The sequence below is a fragment of the Bombina bombina genome, chromosome 11, assembly GCF_027579735.1.
Source record: "Bombina bombina isolate aBomBom1 chromosome 11, aBomBom1.pri, whole genome shotgun sequence".
In the NCBI taxonomy this organism is placed as follows: domain Eukaryota; kingdom Metazoa; phylum Chordata; class Amphibia; order Anura; family Bombinatoridae; genus Bombina; species Bombina bombina.
In genome coordinates this window covers 84,925,513-84,946,771 of record NC_069509.1, presented here as the reverse complement: position 1 = coordinate 84,946,771, position 21,259 = coordinate 84,925,513, and the positions used below count along the sequence as shown (strand labels likewise).

General features: G+C 41.0%; 1 protein-coding gene across 1 annotated transcript in view; it reads right to left on the bottom strand.

Moving 5' to 3' along the window:
• LOC128642128 (regulator of G-protein signaling 11-like) overlaps window positions 1-21,259 on the bottom strand; it is an 801,065-nt gene that overhangs the window by 606,374 nt on the left and 173,432 nt on the right. The window contains exon 3 of the mRNA XM_053694807.1: window positions 18,375-18,425. Coding sequence (XP_053550782.1) covers window positions 18,375-18,425 — 51 coding nt within the window. The remainder of the gene's footprint in view (window positions 1-18,374; window positions 18,426-21,259) is intronic.

Here is a 21,259-nt window from a genome sequence, read left to right as displayed (position 1 = left end):
GTTTTTGAGCATTTTTTTTTGTATTTTTTATCATATAGTGCTATTATGAGTGTAACTGTACTGTTATATGTATTTGTGACACTTTTTTTGTTCAGCGAAACAGCTAACCAGAGAACTAAGGACTTGCTATCCCGACGAGCGTTACCTTCAATTGTGCTCAAGCGATCGCGTTTACTTTCAACTTGAATTACGAGCAAAAACCTGACGTGTGCAAACACCCAAGATAAACCTGCATAACTGTTAGAGCTCCACTCGTAATCTTGCCATACATAGGTCTAGGGGAAAACACTATATATAGATACCCCTATAATATGCAATTCATTTATATATTGATACATATTCATGTGAATATGTGGCAGCCACAATAACCCATATGAGCAATTTTAAAAAAGAAAAGAAAAATCCAAATGATAAGATTTAACAGTGCTGTCTGGTGTACTGGGTAAACAGATATGTCAAATGTTTATAGCGATATTTAAAAAAAATCTAGGTATTTTATATACTAACTAGTCCTAACGCCCATGTACACAAGCCATTTTTTGCAGTACAGCGGTCCCACCCCTTGCTCTCTCTCTATCCCCCCTCTCTTTTGCTCTCTCTTTCTCCCTTCTTTTTGCACTCTCTTTCGCCCCTCTCTTTTGCTCTCTCTCTCTTCCCTCTCTCTTACTCTCTTCCTTACTCTCTTCCCCCTCTCTTTTACTCTCTCTCTCTCCCCCCTCTCCTTTGCTCTCTCTCTCCACCCTCTCTTTTGCTCTATCTCTCCCCCCCTCTTTTGCTCTCTCTCTCCCCCATCTCTTTTACTCTCTCTCTCCCCCCTCTCTTTTGCTCTCTCTCCCCCTCTCTCTCCCCTCTTTTGCTCTCTCTCCCCCTCTTTTGCTGTCTCTCTCCCTCTCTTTTGCTCTCTCTATTCCCCCTCTCTCTCCTCTTGTTTGCTCTCTCTCTCTCCTCTCTTTTGCTCTCTTTCTCCCTCTCTTTTGCTCTCTCTCTCCCTCTCTTTTGTGCTCTCTCCCCCTCTCTTTTGCGCTCTCTCCCCCTCTCTTTTGCACTCTCTCCCCCTCTCTTTTTTGCTCTCTTTTCCCCCTCTCTTTTGCTCTCTCTTTTCCCCCTCTCTTTTGCGCTCTCTCCCCCTCTCTTTTGCCCTCTCTCCCCCTCTCTTTTGTGCTCTCTCCCCCTCCCTTTTGCGCTCTCTCCCCCCTCTCTTTTGCGCACTCTCCCCCCTCTCTTTTGCGCACTCCCCCCTCTCTTTTGCGCACTCTCCCCCCTCTCTTTTGCGCACTCTCCCCCCTCTCTTTTGCGCTCTCTCCCCCCTCTCTTTTGCTGTCTCTCTCCCCCCTCTCTTTTGCTGTCTCTCTCCCCCCTCTCTTTTGCTGTCTCTCTCCCCCCTCTCTTTTGCTGTCTCTCTCCCCCTCTCTTTTGTGCTCTCTCCCCCCTCTCTTTTGCTGTCTCTCTCCCCCTCTCTTTTGCTGTCTCTCTCCCCCCTCTCTTTTGCTGTCTCTTCCAACTCTCTTTTGCTGTCTCTCTCCCCACTCTCTTTTGCTGTCTCTCTCTCCCCCCTCTCTTTTGCTGTCTCTCTCCCCCTCTCTTTTGCTGTCTCTCTCCCCCTCTCCTTTGTGCTCTCTCCCCCATCTCTTTTGCGCTCTCTCCCCCCTCTCTTTTGCGCTCTCTCCCCCCTCTCTTTTGCGCTCTCTCTCCCTCTCTTTTGCGCTCTCTCCCCATCTCTTTTGAGCACTCTCCCCCCCCCTCTCTTTTGCGCACTCTCCCCCCTCTCTTTTGCGCACTCTCCCCCTCTCTTTTGCTGTCTCTCTCCCCCCTCTCTTTTGTGCTCTCTCCCCCCTCTCTTTTGCTGTCTCTCTCCCCCCTCTCTTTTGCTGTCTCTCTCCCCCCCTCTTTTGCTGTCTCTCTCCCCTCTCTTTTGTGCTCTCTCCCCCTCTCTTTTGCTGTCTCTCTCCCCCCTCTCTTTTGCTGTCTCTTCCAACTCTCTCTTTTTTTTTTTTTTTTTGGTTTTAAATGCTTTATTGAAAAACGTATAAATAATACAAACATGAGAATTTGCAAAATGGTACATATGCATCAGTCTTTTGTTTTGTTTTGTTTTGGCAATTCTATAAGTTACAAGGGAATAACAAAGAAAGTTTAATTGACATACAGAGAGAAAGGTAATTCCCTTTTTTCTTTTTTTTTTCTTTTATAGTAAATAAGATACCCTTTATGGGTCAACAACGGTAATTATTGGTTAAATAAAAGAAATTATCTAATTAGGTATTTAACTGTATAAAATATAGTCTGGTTGCATGATTCCTGCAGGTAGAAAAGAGAAGGGTTGTAAGGTCGAGAAGATAGGTGGAGAGTCGGTTGGGGCTGAGAGGTCCATTGTCGTTTGCAAGCAATGGAATGTAAAGGTAGGTATGTAAAGGAAAGGTATTGTAGGGTTCCTTATGTGGTATGTGGGGGTTGTGTGTGATTGAGGTATTCTTCCCATAGGAAGCAAATGGAGTGGTAGTCGTCTGTCTGTTTATTGCGGTTATAGTGGTGTTTTTCTAGTTTGAGGGACTGAGAGGTAGTTTCTTTCCAAATTGAGACTGACGGGAGGCTATGGTTTTTCCAGTGCTTTGGTATCAATCGTTTTGCCGAGTTTGTCATAATAGTTAGTAATGCCAGTCTTAGTTTACATTTTATTTTAGTGAACTTGTTAAAAAGGAAAAACCAGATATTTAGTTCAAGATTTGTTGATAAGAGAATTTCAAATTCTACTTTGATTGATTTCCAGTACTCTTGGGCGACAGGACATGTCCACCATATATGTGTTGGGGTGCCTATGTCGTTGCAGCCCCTCCAACAGTTTGGTGAGAGCTCGGGGAGGATGGCATGTAGTCGGTATGGGGTGTAATACCATCTGTACAGAAGTTTGACGTTCATCTCCATTATATAAATGGAGGATGAAGATTTTGTCATATAGTGAACGATCTGCAGCCAATCTTTATGGGTTTGAGTGGAGCCGATCTCTTTTTCCCACTTTTGTATATAAGAGGGGAGGGAGAGTTGATACGGTTGCATGAGTAGTCGATGTGTGAATGAAAGAAAGCCTTTATTCAATGTTTCGTTAATACAGCTGCTTTCAAAGCTGGTTAAAGGGCGTGTGAGTTGGGTTTTCTTGGGGTGTTTAGTAATGAAGTCTGAAAGCTGTTGGTGTTGGAACCAGTTTAATTGTGTGGTCCCTAGTGTTGATATGATTTCGGGTAGAGTCTTGGGTTTCCCGTTTATAAGTATTGCGTGGCAAGGGAAGCCCCTGGATATATAGGGGGTTTGGGTTACTTGTGGGAGGAGTTTAACAGGGAGGTCGGGATTGTCGTTGAGAGGGGTTAGTGGGGAGGGTATTGTTGATATGTGGTTTTGGCGTTTAATGTGCGAGTCCCACATCTTGAATGTCGCTTTGGTTATAGTTGGGAGGTGTATTGGTAGGTTTCGTTTATTGGATGGTAGCCAGCATTTGCTGCTCAGGTGGGTGGTGGAGGATAGTAAGTGCTCGAGGAGCACCCATTCTTTATGCTCTGAGTGTCTACTCCAGTGGATAATTCGGGAGTAGAAGGAGGCTAGTCTGTATTGCATTAAGTTTGGGATCCCTAGGCCGCCTAGTTCTTTGGGGCGGTATAATGTGGTAGTGGCTATTCTAGGTCTCTTATGTTGCCAGATGTAGGAGATAATAGATTTTTGAAGTTTATGGATTAGGGGGTTTGGGGTGGGAATTGGTAGGGTTTGAAAGAGGTATAATAACTTGGGAAGGAGGGTCATCTTCACTGAATTGATCCTACCCAGCCAAGAGATAGGCTTGTTGCTCCAAGACCTAAGTAAAGCAGTTATTGTGTTAAAAATGGCTTTGAAATTAAAATCGAGTATGACCTGTAAGTGCGGGGAGATGTGGACACCTAGATACTTGATGGATTGGCATTGAAGGCGAAAGTGGGCTATTGATCGTATTGCATCCAGGTCGTTCTCGCGCAGCCCTATGGGTAATAATTCTGATTTTGTAATGTTGATTTTAAAGTTGGAGAAGGTGCCATAAGTGTGGAGGGTTTGCATAAGTGATGGAAGTGACAATTCGGGTTGTGTGATGGTGAGAAAGAGATCGTCAGCGTACAGAGTGACTTTGTACTCTTGGTGTGCTATTTTGATTCCATGTATAGCCTCATTGTGCCTGATGTAGGAGGCAAGGACCTCCATGGCGAGGACAAACAAAATAGGGGAGAGAGGGCATCCCTGTCGTGTGCCGTTTGTGATGTCGAATGGTTGGGAGAGTGTATCATTTAGTTTGATTTTTGCCTGGGGGCGGTTGTAGAGGGAGAATATTTTTCCTATGTCTTCCAACTCTCTTTTGCTGTCTCTTTCCCCACTCTCTTTTGCTGTATCTCTCCCCCCTCTCTTTTGCTGTCTCTCTCCCCCTCTCTTTTGCTGTCTCTCTCCCCCTCTCCTTTGCGCTCTCTCCCCCCTCTCTTTTGCACTCTCTCCCCCCCTCTCTTTTGCGCTCTCTCCCCCCTCTCTTTTGCGCTCTCTCTCCCTCTCTTTTGCGCTCTCTCCCCATCTCTTTTGCGCACTCTCCCCCCCCTCTCTTTTGCGCACTCTCCCCCCTCTCTTTTGTGCTCTCTCCCCTCTCTTTGGCTGTCTCTCTCCCACCTCTCTTTTGTTGTCTCTCTCCCTCCTCTCTTTTGCTGTCTCTCTCCCCCTCTCTTTTGCTGTCTCTCTCCCCCCTCTCTTTTGCTGTCTCTCTCCCCTCTCTCTTTTGCTGTCTCTCTCCCCCTCTCTTTTGTGCTCTCTCCCCCTCTCTTTTGCGCTCTCTCCCCCTCTCTTTTGTGCTCTCTCCCCCTCTCTTTTGCTGTCTCTCTCCCCCCTCTCTTTTGTTGTCTCTTTCCCTCCTCTCTTTTGCTGTCTCTCTCCCCCTCTCTTTTGCTGTCTCTCCCCCCCCCTCTCTTTTGCTGTCTTTCTCCCCTCTCTCTTTTGCTGTCTCTCTCCCCCTCTCTTTTGCACTCTCTCCTCCCTCTCTTTTGCGCTCTCTCCCACTCTCTTTTGCGCTCTCTCCCCCTCTCTTTTGCGCACTCTCCCCCCTCTCTTTTGCGCACTCTCCCCCCTCTCTTTTGCGCTCTCTCCCCCTCTCTTTTGCGCACTTTCCCCCCTCTGTTTTGCGCACTCTCCCTCCTCTCTTTTGTGCTCTCTCCCCCCTCTCTTTTGCGCTCTCTCCCCCTCTCTTTTGCGCTCTCTCCCCCTCTCTTTTGCGCTCTCTCCCCTTCTCTTTTGCTGTCTCTCCCCCCCCCCTCTCTTTTGCTGTCTCTCTCCCCCCTCTCTTTTGCTGTCTCTCTCTCCCTCTATCCCCCCTCTTCTGCTCTCTCTATCCACCCTCTTAAGAGCTCTCGGCAGCCGGCCCCGGCATCTGGCTCCGCCCATGTCACGCTCAACCACGCCCATGTCACACCCGATCACGCCCATGTCACGCCATCCACACGCCCATGTTGCACCCGTCCAGCCACGCCCACTCCACACCCGCCCGGCCATGCTTAATCCACCACACGACGCCAGGTCAGTTGGAAGGTCAGGTGTGTTTGTCCTCGCGCGCAGTCTCTACTGCGCATGACAGCTTCTGACAAACACACTTGGCCTTTTATTATATAGGATAGTTATGAAAATATGGAACGTTAAGTCAAAATAAAGTTTTATGATTCAACTAGAGCATGCAGTTTTAATACACTTTCCTATTTTACCCCCATTATCAAATTCTCCATAGTCTTTTTATATTCTCACTTTCTGGGGAACAAAATCCTACTGAGCACAAGGTCACAGGGTATAAGTCTGTGAGTGTCTGATGTCTGTCACATGATACAGGGGGCCGGATAATGGGGACAAATAAACTTTTTAGAAAAAAAATCTACTGCTTATTTGAAATTCAGAGTAAGTGTTATTGCCTTGTCTTTTTATTATGTACTTGCCAATGATGTAATTCTACTGCATTGAGTGTGCCTTTAAAGGGACATAATACTCATTTGCTAAATCACTTGAAACTGATGCAGTATAACTGTAAAAAGCTGACAGGAAAATATCACCTGAGCATCTCTAAGTAAAAAAAGAAGATATTTTACCTCACAATTTCCTCAGCTCAGCAGAGTAAGTTCTGTGTAAAAGTTATACTCAGCTGCTGCCCAGCTGCAGGCAAAAAAAAATAATGAAGAAATGAACAGCAGCCAATCAGCATCAGCAGTGCTGAGGTCATGAACTCTTTTACTGTGATCTCATGAGATTTGACGCTGCTTCTTAACTCCTGTTTCCGGCGAGCCTGAAGCCGTTCGGCCCTTGTTAATCGACCCCAGAGTGTGCATTGTAAACAACTTTACAATGTACTTCCATTATCAAAATGGCTTAGTTCTCTTTGTATCTTTTGTTGAAACTCCTATCTAGCTAGGCTCAAGAGAAGCAATGCAGGACTATCTGATGATTCAATTCTGCATTATTCCTCTTGTCACTGGCTCACCTGGGGCGCGATCCGATATAGATCGCAGTTTGCGGCGCAAGCGAGGGAACCGGCGTCGCCCGCAGTTTCAGCTCGCAACTCGAGCTATCCTATATAAGTCGCCGTCAGATGCTAACGTGCCGTAAGTCTGACAAACCAGCGATGTCCAGAAATCTGCGCAAGTACAAATTTCTGGCGTCGCCAGTGACTTGCGCCGCGTTAGAAACTGCCGGCGCCTATAAAACCTGACTAAAGTCTAAAACACCCGCACTGTCTAACACGCCTCCCTAACATAGCCCGACACGTCTAACACGCCTCCCTAACATAGCCCGACACGTCTAACCCTCTATCCGCTATCCCCCCTCACTAGCCTAACAATAAAAAAGCTATTAACCCCTAAACCGCCGCTCCCGTACCCCACCGCCAGCTATATTATATCTATAACCCCCTAAAGTGAGCCCCTAACACCGCCGCCATCTATATTAAAATTATTAACCCCTAATGTAAGCCCCTTACACCGCCGCCATCTCTATTAAAATGATTAACCCCTAATTTAATCTACCTACCCCGCCGCCAGCTATATTATCTATATTAACCCTAAGTATATTATAGTTAATATAGGTATTACATTATATATATTAACTATATTAACCCTAATTATATTAGGGTTAATATAGTTAATATAGTTACTATAGTATTTATATTAACTATATTAACTCTATCTAACCCTAACACCCCTAACTAAATTTATATTAAATTAATCTAATTCATTTATAAACTAAAATGTTCCTATTTAAATCTAAATACTTACCTATAAAATAAACCCTAAGATAGCTACAATATAATTAATAATTACATTGTAGCTATGTTAGGGTTAATATTTATTTTACAGGTAAATTGTTAATTATTTTAACTAGGTATAATAGCTATTAAATAGTTATTAACTATTTAATATCTACCTAGTTAAAATAATTACCCAATTACCTGTAAAATAAATCCTAACCTAAGTTACAAATACACCTACACTATCAATAAATTAAATAAACTACAAACATCTATCTAAAAATACAATTAAATTAACAAAACTAAATTACAAAAAAAAAAACACTAAATTACAAAAAATAAAAAAAGATTACAAGATTTTTAAGCTAATTACACCTATTCTAAGCCCCCTAATAAAATAATAAACCCCCAAAATAAAAAAAATTCCCTGCCCTATTCTAAATTAAAAAATTTTAAAAGCTCTTTACCTTACCAGCCCTTAAAAGGGCCTTTTGTGGGTCATGTCCCAAAGAATTCAGCTCTTTTGCATACAAATACAATACCCCCCCCCCATTACAACCCACCACCCACATACCCCTATTCTAAAACCACCCAAACCCCCCTTAAAAAAGCCTAACACTAGCCCCCTGAAGATCTCCCTACCTTGTCTTCACCACACCGGGCCGAACTCCTGATCCGATCCGGGCGATGTCTTCCTCCAAGCGGCAAAGAAGAATTCTTCCTCCGGCGATGTCTTCCTCCAAGCGGCAAAGAAGAATTCTTCCTCCGGCGACGTCTTCCTCCAAGCGGCAGCAAAGTCTTCATTCTTCCGGGGGCATCTTCAATCTTCTTTCTTCGCTCCGCCGCCGCGGAGCATCCATCCCGGCCGACTACTGAACTACGAATGAGGTACCTTTAAATGACGTCATCCAAGATGGCGTCCGCCGAATTCCGATTGACTGATAGGATTCTATCAGCCAATCGGAATTAAGTTAAAACAATCTGATTGGCTGATTGAATCAGCCAATCAGATTCAAGTTCAATCCGATTGGCTGATCCAATCAGCCAATCAGATTGAGCTCGCATTCTATTGGCTGTTCCGATCAGCCAATAGAATGCGAGCTCAATCTGATTGGCTGATTAATTTTTATATAGGTGGCGGCGGTGTAAGGGGTCAGATTAGGGGATAGATAAGGTAGATGGCGGCGGTTTTAGGGGCTCACAGTAGGGGGTTAGTTGATGTAGATGGCGGCGGGGTCCGGGAGCGGCGGTTTAGGGGTTAATAACTTTATTAGGGATTTCGGGGGGGGGATCGCGGTTGACAGGGAGATAGACATTGCGCATGCGTTAGGTGTTAGGTTTATTTTAGAAGATCGCGGTTGACAGGGAGATAGACATTGCGCATGCGTTAGGTGTTAGGTTTATTTTAGCAGCCAGTTTAGGGAGTTACGGGGCTCCAATAGTCAGCGTAAGGCTTCTTACGGCTGCTTTTTGTGGCGAGGTGAAAATGGAGTAAGTTTTCTCCATTTTTGCCACGTAAGTCCTTACGCTGCATATTGGATACCAAACTGCGCTGGTTTGGTATACCTGCCTATAGCCCAAAAAACTACGGGCGACGGCAGAAATATACGCGCGTAACTTCTAGGTTACGCCGTATATGTGATACCAAACCAGCGTAAATATTGGCGTCGCCGGCTTTTGCGGGCGACGATTTATATCGGATCGACCCCCTGATGTGTTCAACTAGCTCTCAGTAGTGCATTGCTGCTCATGAGTGTATTTAAGTAGGATTTTCAACTATGGAAAGAATGTGCTAGAGAAGGATTACAAAGGATAGAGGACAACCAGGAAAGGGCAGATGCCAAAGGAGACTGCTGGGTTTGAAGCAAGGGAGGGTGGCCAACAGTATCAAAGACGATAGAGATGTATTAAAGGGACACTAAACACAATTTTTTTCTTTCATGATTCAGATAGAGCAGCAATTTTAAACAACTTTCTAATTTACTCCTATTATCAAATTTTCTTTGTTCTCTTGCTATCTTTATTTAAAAAGCAGGAATGTGATGCATAGAAGCCGGACCATTTTAGGTTGAGAACCTGGGTTATGCTTGCTTTTTGGTGGGTAAATGTAAGCCTAAGATTTAAATTCCTGCTTTTAAAATAAAGATAGCAAGACAAATTGATAATAGGAGTAAATTAGAAAGTTGCTTAAAATGTCATGCTCTATCTGAATCATGAAAGAAAAAATTTGGGTTCAGTGTCCCTTTAACAGAGAGAAATGGACTTTGGGTTTTGCTGTAACTAGGTCAATAGTAACCTTCATGATTGCAGTCTCTGTAGAGTGTTGGGGAGGAAATCCAGATTGCAAAGGGTCAAGGAGGGAGTTTAATGCAGGGGAATGTTATAGATATTTATTTATCAGCCGTTCCAGAAGTTTTGAGGCAAGAGGGCGTAGGGAAATAGGGCGATTGTTGGATGCGGGGAATATTGGATTGAGAGAAGGTTTTTGAGGATAGGTGTGACTAGTGCATGTTTAGGTGAAAGAAATATACCAGTGCTGAGGGAGGATATGAGCAAGAGTAGGTAAAAGGGTGGTCAGTAGTTTTAAGGGGACGGAATAGCGAAAACCAGTAATGAGGTGGGATAATGCTATAAGGGCAGAAACGTCACCCTCAGTAAAAGGGGCAAAGGAGCTGTGGACATGCAAGTAATGGCTGTTTGAAGGGGTGGAGTGGAGTTAAGATTGTTAAAGGGACAGTAAAGTCAAAATTAAACTTTAATAATTCAGATATAGCATGTGATTTAAAACAACTTTCCAATTATTTTCTTTATCTAATGTGCTTTGTTTTATTTGTTGAAAAGCATGCCTAGGTAAGCTCAGGGGCAGCAATGCACTACTGGGAGCTAGCAGGTTATCTGTGGCTGCTCATATATGCATCTTGCCATTGGCCCATGTGATGTATTTAGCTAGCTCCCAGTACTACATTGCTGCTCCTTCAACAAAAGATGCCAAGATAATGACAATAGAAGTAAATTGGAAAGTTGTTTAAAACTGCATGTTCTATCTGAATCAAGAACAAATTTGGGTTTCATGTCCCTTTATTGTGGAAAGAGATTATTTCATTTCTGATGGAGTCTATTTTGTTGTTCAAGTGGCTGCAACAATCTTGGGATGAGAAAGAAGTAATACAGGTACAAATCCCCAAAGCTGGAATTCAAAAATCCAAACTTATTCTGAAATCCAGACTATTTAATTAATATATATATATATATATATATATATATATATATATATATATATATATATATATATATATATATATATATATATATATATATATATATATATATATATATATTTTTTTTTTTTTTTTTTTTTTTTTTTTTTTTTAATAAAAATAACAAAACTTACTTTTTTCCCATCTGTAAGTGTCTTCTCTGCCTGACTCTTTGGGTTATTTTTGTTTGACTAAAATGCAAATAATAGTCTACATTTATTTAAAACAACATATATTACCTTTCTGATTACAGTACTCTACTATCTTTATGAGGGTACTATGTATACAAAAGTATTAGAAATTATTTAAAACTACCTTAACCCCTTAATGACCACAGCACTTTTCCATTTTCTGTCCGTTTGGGACCAAGGCTATTTTTACATTTTTGCGGTGTTTGTGTTTAGCTGTAATTTTCCTCTTACTCATTTACTGTACCCACACATATTATATACCGTTTTTCTCGCCATTAAATGGACTTTCAAAATATACCATTATTTCATCATATCTTATAATTTACTATAAAAAATATAAAATATGAGGAAAAAATGGAAAAAAACACACTTTTTCTAACTTTGACCCCCAAAATCTGTTACACATCTACAACCACCAAAAAACACCCATGCTAAATAGTTTCTAAATTTTGTCCTGAGTTTAGAAATACCCAATGTTTACATGTTCTTTGCTTTTTTTGCAAGTTATAGGGCCATAAATACAAGTAGCACTTTGCCATTTCCAAACCACTTTTTTTCAAAATTAGCGCTAGTTACATTGGGACACTAATATCTTTCAGGAATCTCTGAATATCCATTGACATGTATATATATTTTTTTTAGAAGACATCCCAAAGTATTGATCTAGGCCCATTTTGGTATATTTCATGCCACCATTTCACTGCTGAATGCGATCAAATAAAAAATGTTTTTTACTTTTTCACAAATTTTTTCACAAACTTTAGGTTTCTCACTGAAATTATTTACAAACAACTCATGAAATTATTGAATAAATGGTTGCAAATGCTTCTCTGGGATCCCCTTTGTTCATAAATAGCAGACATATATGGCTTTGGCTTTGCTTTTTGGTAATTAGAAGGCTGCTAAATGCCACTGCGCACCACACGTGTATTATGCCCAGCAGTGAATGGGTTAATTAGGGAGCATGTAGGGAGCTTCTAGGGTTAATTTTAGCTCTAGTGTAGTGTAGTAGACAACCCCAAGTATTGATCTAGGCCCATTTTGGTATATTTCATGCCACCATTTCACCGCCAAAAGCAATCAAATAAAAAAAAATTGTTCACTTTTTCAAACTTTAGGTTTTTCACTAAAATTATTTACAAACAGCTTGTGCAATTATGGCACAAATGGTTTTAAATGCTTCTCTGGGATCCCCTTTGTTCAGAAATAGCAGACATATATGGCTTTGGCGTTGCTTTTTGGTAATTATAAGGCCGCTAAATGCTGCTGCGCATCACATGTGTATTATGGCCAGCAGTGAAGGGGTTAATTAGGTAGTTTGTAGGGAGCTTGCAGGGTTAATTTTAGCTTTAGTGTAGAGATCAGACTCCCACCTAACACATCCCACCCCCTGATCCCTCCCAAACAGCACTCTTCCCTCCCCCACCCCACAATTGTCCCTGCCATCTTAAGTACTGGCAGAAAGTCTGCCAGTACTAAAATAAAAGGTATAAAAAAAAATATATATATATTTTTTAAAGCATATTTACATATGCTGCTATGTAGGGTCCCCCTTAGCCCCCAACCTCCCTGATCCCCCCAAAATAGCTCCCTAACCCTCCCCCTCTGCCTTATTGGGGCCATCTTGGGTACTGGCAGCTGTCTGCCAGTACCCAGTTTGCAAATAAAAATGTTTATTTTTTATTTTTTATTATTTGTTTCTGTAGTGTAGCTTCCCCCCCACAGTCCAATACCCCACCAGCCAAACCGATCACCAAAATAAACATATTAACCCCTTTGATCCCCACTTCTAGCAAAAAAACTTTCTGTAGCGTAGTGGTTCCCACCCGCTCCCTCCCCGTGCACGCGCCCGCCCGGCCTCCCCGTGCACGTGCGCGCGTCCGTGCGCGTCCCCCCGGTCGTTCCCGCCCCCCTCCGCATCACAAAGGCCATCGATGGCCGCCACCCACCTCCCACACCGGCTCCCACCCACCAACGAACGTAGCCGTTAATGTCCGGTGCAGAGAGGGCCACAGAGTGGCTCTCTGTGCACCGGATGGCTACAAATGGTTATTGCAGGATGCCTCGATATCGAGGCATCACTGCAATAACCGGAAAGCAGCTGGAAGCGAGCAGGATCGCTTCCAGCTGCTTTCCACACCGAGGACGTGCAGGGTACGTCCTCAGGCGTTAACTGCCTTTTTTTTGAGGACGTACCCTGCACGTCCTCGGTCATTAAGGGGTTAAAGAGCCATAATACCCAAATGTTTAAACACTTGAAAGTGATGCAGCATAGCTGTAAAAAGCTGACTAGAAAATATCACCTGAACATCTCTATGTAAAAAAGAAAGATATTTTACCTCAAAAGTTCCTCAGTAGCCACCTCCCATTGTAAAGGATTTCTAAGCAGCATATTTGTATGTCTGTCCCGGGACAGAGGAAGGGGCGAGCTTACGTGCACTCTCATCTTATTTCCCTATTAAGTTTAAGGAAGTTTACTATGAAATCTCATGAGAGTTAAGTGAAATCTCATGAGATCACAGTAAAAGAGTTCATAACCTCAGCACTGTTGATGCTGATTGGCTGCTGTTCATTTATTCATTTATTTATTTTTTACCTGCAGCTGGGAGCAGCTGAGTATAACTTTTTACACAGCACTTACTCTGGTGAGCTGAGGAAATTGTGAGGTAAAATATCTTCCTTTTTTACATAGAGATGCTCAGGTGATATTTTCCTGTCAGCTTTTTACAGTTATACTGCATCAGTTTCAAGTGATTTAGCATATGAGTATTATGTCCCTTTAAATTACATGTAGCTGTATTATGACATGTAAATATCGCCAAAAATCCAAAATCCAAACATTTTCCTACCCCAAGCAGTTCGGATAAAGGTTTTCTACCTGTAATAGGGTGTGGATGGACAAGGGAATTGAAATTGAAGAATATATGTTTTGGGTTTGAAGAAAGAGTGCATGATTTGCAAGCTGTAATAAGATGGGGCCACATTGTTGTGACAGTGGAGTTGTAGTGACACATTTTTTTTGAAAGGGTTAATTTAAAAGGGACATAAAACCCAAAATCAATCTTTCACAATTTAGACAGAGTACACAATTGTAAACAACTTTCCAATATTCTTCTATCATCTAATTTGCTTCATTATTTTGGTATCCTTGATTAAAAGAGCAGCAATGCACTACTGGGAGCTAGCTGGAAAACATTGGGTGAGCCCATGACAAGATACATCAATCAGCAGCTATCTTCCGGTAGTACATTCTGCTTCTGAGCCTACCTGGGAAGGCTTTTTCAATAAGGAAAACAAAGCTAATTAATTAGAAGAGGTCAACTGGAAAGTTGATTAAAATTACTAAATCATGAAAGTTTAATTTTGATTTAAAGGGACAGTCTACACCAGAATTTTTATTGTTTAAAAAGATAGATAATCCCTTTATTACCCATTCCCCAATTTTGCATAACCAACACCGTTATATTAATACACTTTTTACTTCTGTTATTACTTTGTATCTCTTAGTCTCTGCAGACTGCCCCTTTATTTTAGTTATTTCAACAGACTTGCATTTTAGCCAATCAGTGCTGACTCCTAGGTAACTCCACGGGTGTGAGCACAATGTTATCAATATGGCACGCATGAACTATCGCCCTCTAGTTGTGAAAAAATGTCAAAATGCATTCAGATAAGAGGCGCCCTTCAAGGGCTAAGAAATTTGCATAAGAGCCTCCTAGGTTTAGCTTTCAACTAAGAATACCAAGAAAACAAAGCAAAATTGATGCTAAAAGTAAATTGGAAAGTTGTTTAACATGACATGCCCTATCTGAATCATGAAAGTTTATTTTTGCCTAGACTGTCCCTTTAACTGTCCCTTTAACATGCGTCTTGCTATTTAAATTGTTATAACAATTCAAATTTATATTTTTATAACTAGATTGGAATACATGAAATATAAAAGGTACTACTTTTTTATATGTTTGACATTTACATTTTAATTAGCATATTTTTGTTTAGTTTATTCATTTAAAATAAAAAAATATCTTTTTCTAAGTTGTTGGGTTTTTTTAAATTCTGAGGACCATAAAGACACTTTTATAGCAAATGTATAGCCGCATCACATTGTAGTTTAGATTAAAGAAGATGTAGTCAAAATAATTACAAATAATTATATTATAATTCTGTGATCAAGAGCTGTATTTTTATATTATTACTACCCGTATTTAGGAGTCACATTCACCACTTCCATTTTTTGTCAGTTACCTGAGTATATTTAAATGTAATATAGTTATGTTTGAAATAATAATACATTTTGATATACTGTTTGTTATTAGAAACCCCACTGCATCAACATGGAAACCACAGAAAGTGTTTTATAGAGCTTAAAGTTCAAGTAAATCCTAGTGTTTTTCAAACGCTAGGCTTTACCAGTGCAACAAATAAACGGGACTTTCTGTCATGAAATATAAAATACTTCATGCTGAAAGTTTCTTTATTTGTCTGCAGCGTTCACCGCGCTGAACGCCTCAGACAGCCCACGGCGCAACACTATTTTATCACTGAGGTCATTTTAGCCAATAGCGTGCATGCTATCCGGCATATTGCCAGCTGGCCCACATGGCTATTGGCTAAGAGGTGGAAATGTCACCTCACAGAAAAATAGCGTTCTGCTGCGGGCGGGCGGGCGGCCTGAGGAGCTCAACGCAGCGAACGCTTCAGGCAAATAAAGGAACTTTCAGCATAAAGTATTTTATACTTCATAACTTATTTTCCCCTTTATGTGTTCCACTTGTGACATTTCAAAAACACTAGGATTTACTATCACTTTTAAGGTCAGCTTCTTAAGCCCTAGAAACCCCCAAGACCAACCTTTGAAAGGTAATCGCCTGCCCTTTCAAATAGTGGGTAACATTGGGAAGTATATAATGTGCACGTTTTTTTTAAAAAAAAAATACACACTTTTTAACCCTTTCATGACCTGGTTAAAATATCTAAATCGGAACAGCGTTCCGATGTAGACAAATTGAAATCAAGCGATCGTGCAAAAGATCGCGAGATTTCAATTATGGGATCGGGTCTGGGGGGCGTCCCTAAGATGCTAGGAACGCCCTCCAGACCGCGATCAAATCCTGCAAGCCTAGTAGGCTTCAGGACAGCCGTTTGCGATGACGTTGTATTCCGTCATAACGGTTTTAAAGCCCAGTGGCGTTGTGACGGAATACAGAGGCATAAAAGATTAATGAGGGGGTCACTAGGCACATATAAATGCCCATCAAAATGGCCTAGAGAACCCATAAGATCCCATATGTTAAAGACCAAAAACCTCTCTTTAAAATAAAGCCTCTGTATTGGTTTAAATAGTCAGGTAATCACTGTAATACTAGTGATAGACTGGCGTGAATAAACATACATTTATATAAATAGAGGCTCATGGGAGCCCATACGTGTACCTCAAAGTTATATAAATATACTCAAAGTCCACTATTTATATTAAACCCTTGCTGTTTACAAGAGTTTACAAAAAACATACTGTATAGTTAACAATGGCCTAGATTTAGAGTTTTGCGACCAAAGGGGTGCGTTAGCTACGCGTGTTTTTTTCCCCCGCACCTTTTAAATAACGCTGGTATTTAGAGTTTTCTGAAGGGCTGCGTTAGGCTCCAAAAAAGGAGCGTAGAGGCATATTTGCCGCCACTTCAACTCTCAATACCAGCGTTGCTTACAGTAGCGGCCAGCTTGAAAAACGTGCTCGTGCACGATTCCCCCATAGGAAACAATGGGGCAGTTTGAGCTGCAAAAAAACCTAACACCTGCAAAAAAGCAGCGTTAAGCTCCCAACGCAGCCCCATTGTTTCCTATGGGGAAACACTTCCTAAGTCTGCACCTAACACCCTAACATGAACCCCGAGTCTAAACACCCCTAACCTTACACTTATTAACCCCTAATTTGCCTCCCCCACTATCGCTAACCCCTGCATATTATTATTAACCCCTAATCTGCTGCTCCGTACACCGCCGCCACCTACATTATACCTATGTACCCCTAATCTGCTGCCCCTAACACCGCCGACCCCTATATTATATTTATTAACCCCTAATATTCCCCCCCAATGTCACCGCTACCTTACCTACACTTATTAACCCCTAATCTGCCGACCGGACCTCGCCGCCACTATAATAAATGTATTAACCCCTAAACCGCCTCACTCCCGCCTCGCAAACCCTATCATAAATAGTATTAACCCCTAATCTGCCCTCCCTAACATCGCCGACACCTAACTTCAAGTATTAACCCCTAATCTGCCGACCGGACCTCGCCGCTACTTTAATAAATGTATTAACCCCTAAAGCTAAGTCTAACACTAACACCCCCCTAAGATAAATATAATTTTTATCTAACAAAATAAAATAAATCTTATTAAATAAATTAATCCTATTTAAAGCTAAATACTTACCTGTAAAATAAACCCTAATATAGCTACAATATAAATAATAATTATATTGTAGCTATTTTAGGATTTATATTTATTTTACAGGCAACTTTGTATTTATTTTAACTAGGTACAATAGCTATTAAATAGTTAATAACTATTTAATAGCTACCTAGTTAAAATAATTACAAAATTAACTGTAAAATAAATCCTAACCTAAGTTACAATTAAACCTAACACTACACTATCAATAAATAAATTAAATAAATTAACTACAATTACCTACAATTAAATCAACTAAACTAGATTACAAAAAAAAACAAACACTAATTTACAAAAAAAAAAGATTACAAGAATTTTAAACTAATTACACCTACTCTAAGCCCCCCAAAATAAAAAAATGCCCTACCCTATTCTAAAATAAAAGGTTAACGGCTGCAGATTAGGGGTACATAGGGATAATGTAGGTGGCGGCGGTGTGCGGTCGGCAGATTAGGGGGACCTCGGTTTAGGGGTACATAGGTAGTTTATGGGTGTTAGTGTACTTTAGAGAACAGTAGTTAAGAGCTTTATGAACCGGCGTTAGCCCATAAAGCTCTTAACTCCTGACTTTTTTCTGCGACTGGAGTCTTGTCGGTAGAGGGTCTACTGCTCACTTTAGCCAAGACTCTAAATACCGGCGTTAGGAAGATCTCATTGAAAAGATAGGATACGCAATTGGCGTAATGGGATCTGCGGTATGGAAAAGTTGCGGCCGGAAAGTGAGCGTTAGACCCTTTCCTGGCTGACTCTAAATACTGCGGTAAAAAGCAGCGTTAGGACCCCTTAACGCTAGTTTTGACGGCTAACGCAGAAATCTAGGCGATTCTTATTTATTACAATTTTAATAACAATATACACTTTTTTTTTACACTTTTTGCTATACAGTTCTCATGTTTCCTGATATATACATAAAATAATGGTATATTTTGAATCTGCTGGTTTTGCTGAAAAAAACAATAATCAATATGTTTTCTCACTGAAAATGACCTAGAGTAAGAGTTAAATGTTTACAGCATTAAGAAACTACAAAACAGCTCAGCACAGGGGTGGAAATGGCATAGCAGTTAACGGGTTAAAATTGGATGATCTATTTGAAGGATTAAAGAAAATATGTTGGGGCTTGTGTCCCTTTAAAAACTCTAGAAAATGAAAAACAAACATTATTATACATTAAGGGCAGAAATAGGCAATTACTCACCTTCTTCAGAAATGGATAACTTCTGAATCAGCCATTCAATTATGTCATTCCCTAAATCAAAATAAATTAAATCACTCATTAGTTCCTATTAGTTCATTTATTCACCTTAATTAAAAGTGTCAATCAAAATATTCCATGTGACTCTCTTTTTTTTTTGCACTTTCTTTTAACCATGTAGCTATTTTATTAATCCATTGTTTTAACCAATATAAGAATTGTATTTACAATAGAATACTCATAGAAAAAAACATTACAAATACATTTTAAATGTTTTGACTGCATAACATTTCACAAGAAAAAATGGATAGACTTAAAGGGATAGAAAAATGCATTTCAATGTGAAATATACTTTCATTAGCAAAAATGCTTCTTGTAAAGGTTGTTACGGTTTTTCTGTCGCATACGCACATATGCTGTGAGGAACCATGCACCACTAGTCATACACCATGCCTGATCAGACAGCTGGTGATGTGTATGGCTTCTAAAGACATAATTTGAGTCATACACGCCACTTCTAAATCTCTAAGCAGGAATGGGGGCTGAATTATCAAGCTGCTTGATACCCCTGTTTCCGCGCAAGCCTTAAAGGGACAATCTAGTCAAAATTAAACTTTCATGATTCAGATAGGGCATGCAATTTTAAACAACTTTCCAATTTACTTCTATTATCTAATTTTCTCAATTCTTTAGATATCCTTTGTTGAAGAAATAGCAATGCACATATGTGAGCCAATCACAGAAGGCCTCTAGGTTCAGCAACCAATCAGTAGTTACTGAGCATATCTAGATATGCTTTTTAGCAAGTGATATCAAGAGAATGAAGCAAATTAGATAATAGAAGTAAATTAGAAAGTTGTTTAAAATGACATGCGCTTTCTAAATCACGAAAGAAAAAAAATTAGCTTTCATGTCCCTTTAAGGCTCTCCTGAAACAGCAGTTATGAAGCAGCGGTCTAAAGACCTCTGCTCCATATCTGGTCTGCTGCCTCTGAGGCTGCGGTCTGCAATCCGCCCAATCCTATACAATCGGGCTGATTGGCACCCCGATTGGCCACAAATCTGCAGGGGGCGGCATAGCTCAAGCAGTTCTGGTGAACTGCTTGTGCAATGTTAAATGACAACAACGTATGTTGTTGGCATTCAGCGATGTCTGTCGGACATGATCCGCTACAGCGTATCCTGTCGGACAGACATTGATAAATCGGCCCCATGGTGTTTGAATACTAGTGCACAACAGGGTCTCACAGCATATGTACAATAATAATTTTTACTAGAAGCATTTTTGCTAGAGTTGCTTTATTTATAGTGCTTGTCAATTAAACAGTAGTTATTGGGTTTATACACTTATTAAGGTTATCTGAATTCCAATGCTGTTTAAAAAAATGTATTTTTTTGCCAAAAAAGCAAAAATACTGTTTTTTTTTTTTATCAAAATGCTGCAAGTTGCCTAAATCATCTAGTTAAGTTGCATCATTTGCAGGTTACAGAATTAGCTTTTCAGTCTCTCTGGGGAGTGTGTGAAATTTTTAGACAAAAGTAAGAAGTGTTTAACCCTTTCGCTACTACGATTTTTTACACCCCAGTTTCCCTTCTGCCATAGTGTAGCTTCCCATCCCTTCCTCTCCCTTAAAATGTTTTCTTTAGTGTACGGCCCCTCCCACTCCCTCGCTGCTTTGCTTTTTTTGTCATGGTCATCTTTGTTGACGAGCATACCTAGGTAGACCTTGTGTCTGGATAACTATGAAGTAGCAGTTTATTAAAATACTGCTGCCATCTTGTGTTCTTACAAATGTATAACATTGTTAAAATAATTTTTGCACAACTACTGCAACATAGTGCTCCAAGCATGGGTAGCTTCCTGAGTTTATTTACCTGCTGTTCAACAAAGTATACGAAGAAAAAACAGTCAATTTGATTACAGAAATAAAAAAGTTCTCTTTCCTAAGATATGGAGAATCCATGACGGCATTCAATTACTAGTGGGAATATCACTCCTGGCCAGCAGGAGGAGGCAAAGAGCACCACATCAAAGCTGTTAAGTGTCACTCCCCTACCCATAATCCCCAGTCATTCTCTTTGCCTCTGTTAATGGAGGAGGTGAAGTTTGGTGTCTGAAGAAATGAATTTTTGGGTACTTTTCCCTGCAAGCAAGGATTTGGGTTTAGCTGAGTCCACGTCAATCTCTTCAGTAGAGTAGTGGTGGCTTTTAAGCAGTTAGAAAGTTGTGAGGTAGTCCTTGCTTTGTTTCCTAACACATTGCTGCCCATGGTACAGAAAGCCAGAGTTGGTTACTCTATTCTTTTTTTTTTACAGGTCTCTGTAAGGAGTGTGTCCTTTCACGTCTTGTGAGCTGTTGGACAGCTAGACAGCAGGTAAGTGCTTTTGTCTTCATGGGTCTTGGAGACTTGAACTTTGAAAGAATATTTCATATGCAGTAGATGGGGACATTTTTAAAATTCTTTCTACAGGATTCTCTTTGGTAGTGGGCAGGCACATTATGTATTTTGAAACTAGGGGTTAATCCAGGGCCAGCGCTACAGTATAGGCAGTCTAGGCAGCCCCAGTAGGGGGCGCCAGATTGGCTTGCCCAGTGCTTGGCTATCGGCATTTGCAAAGCAGGGGTCAGCATGCCATGCATATGAAAAAATGTTTATGTCTGTGCGCACAGCACACTGCCACACACTAACTGTCTCAGACAGCCTGGCCCTAGTCATAAGCGGGCATCTGTCAGTGTATAAAGGCAGACAGGGCAGCTCACTTGCGCATCAGCAGTGCGGCGTACTCAAGAGACTGTGCGTCACATGCACAGTTAGTCAGTGACATAGAGGCGAGGCAGAGTCGGACAGCAGTGGAGCCGACTCTCTCTCTGAGAGGGAATGTAATGT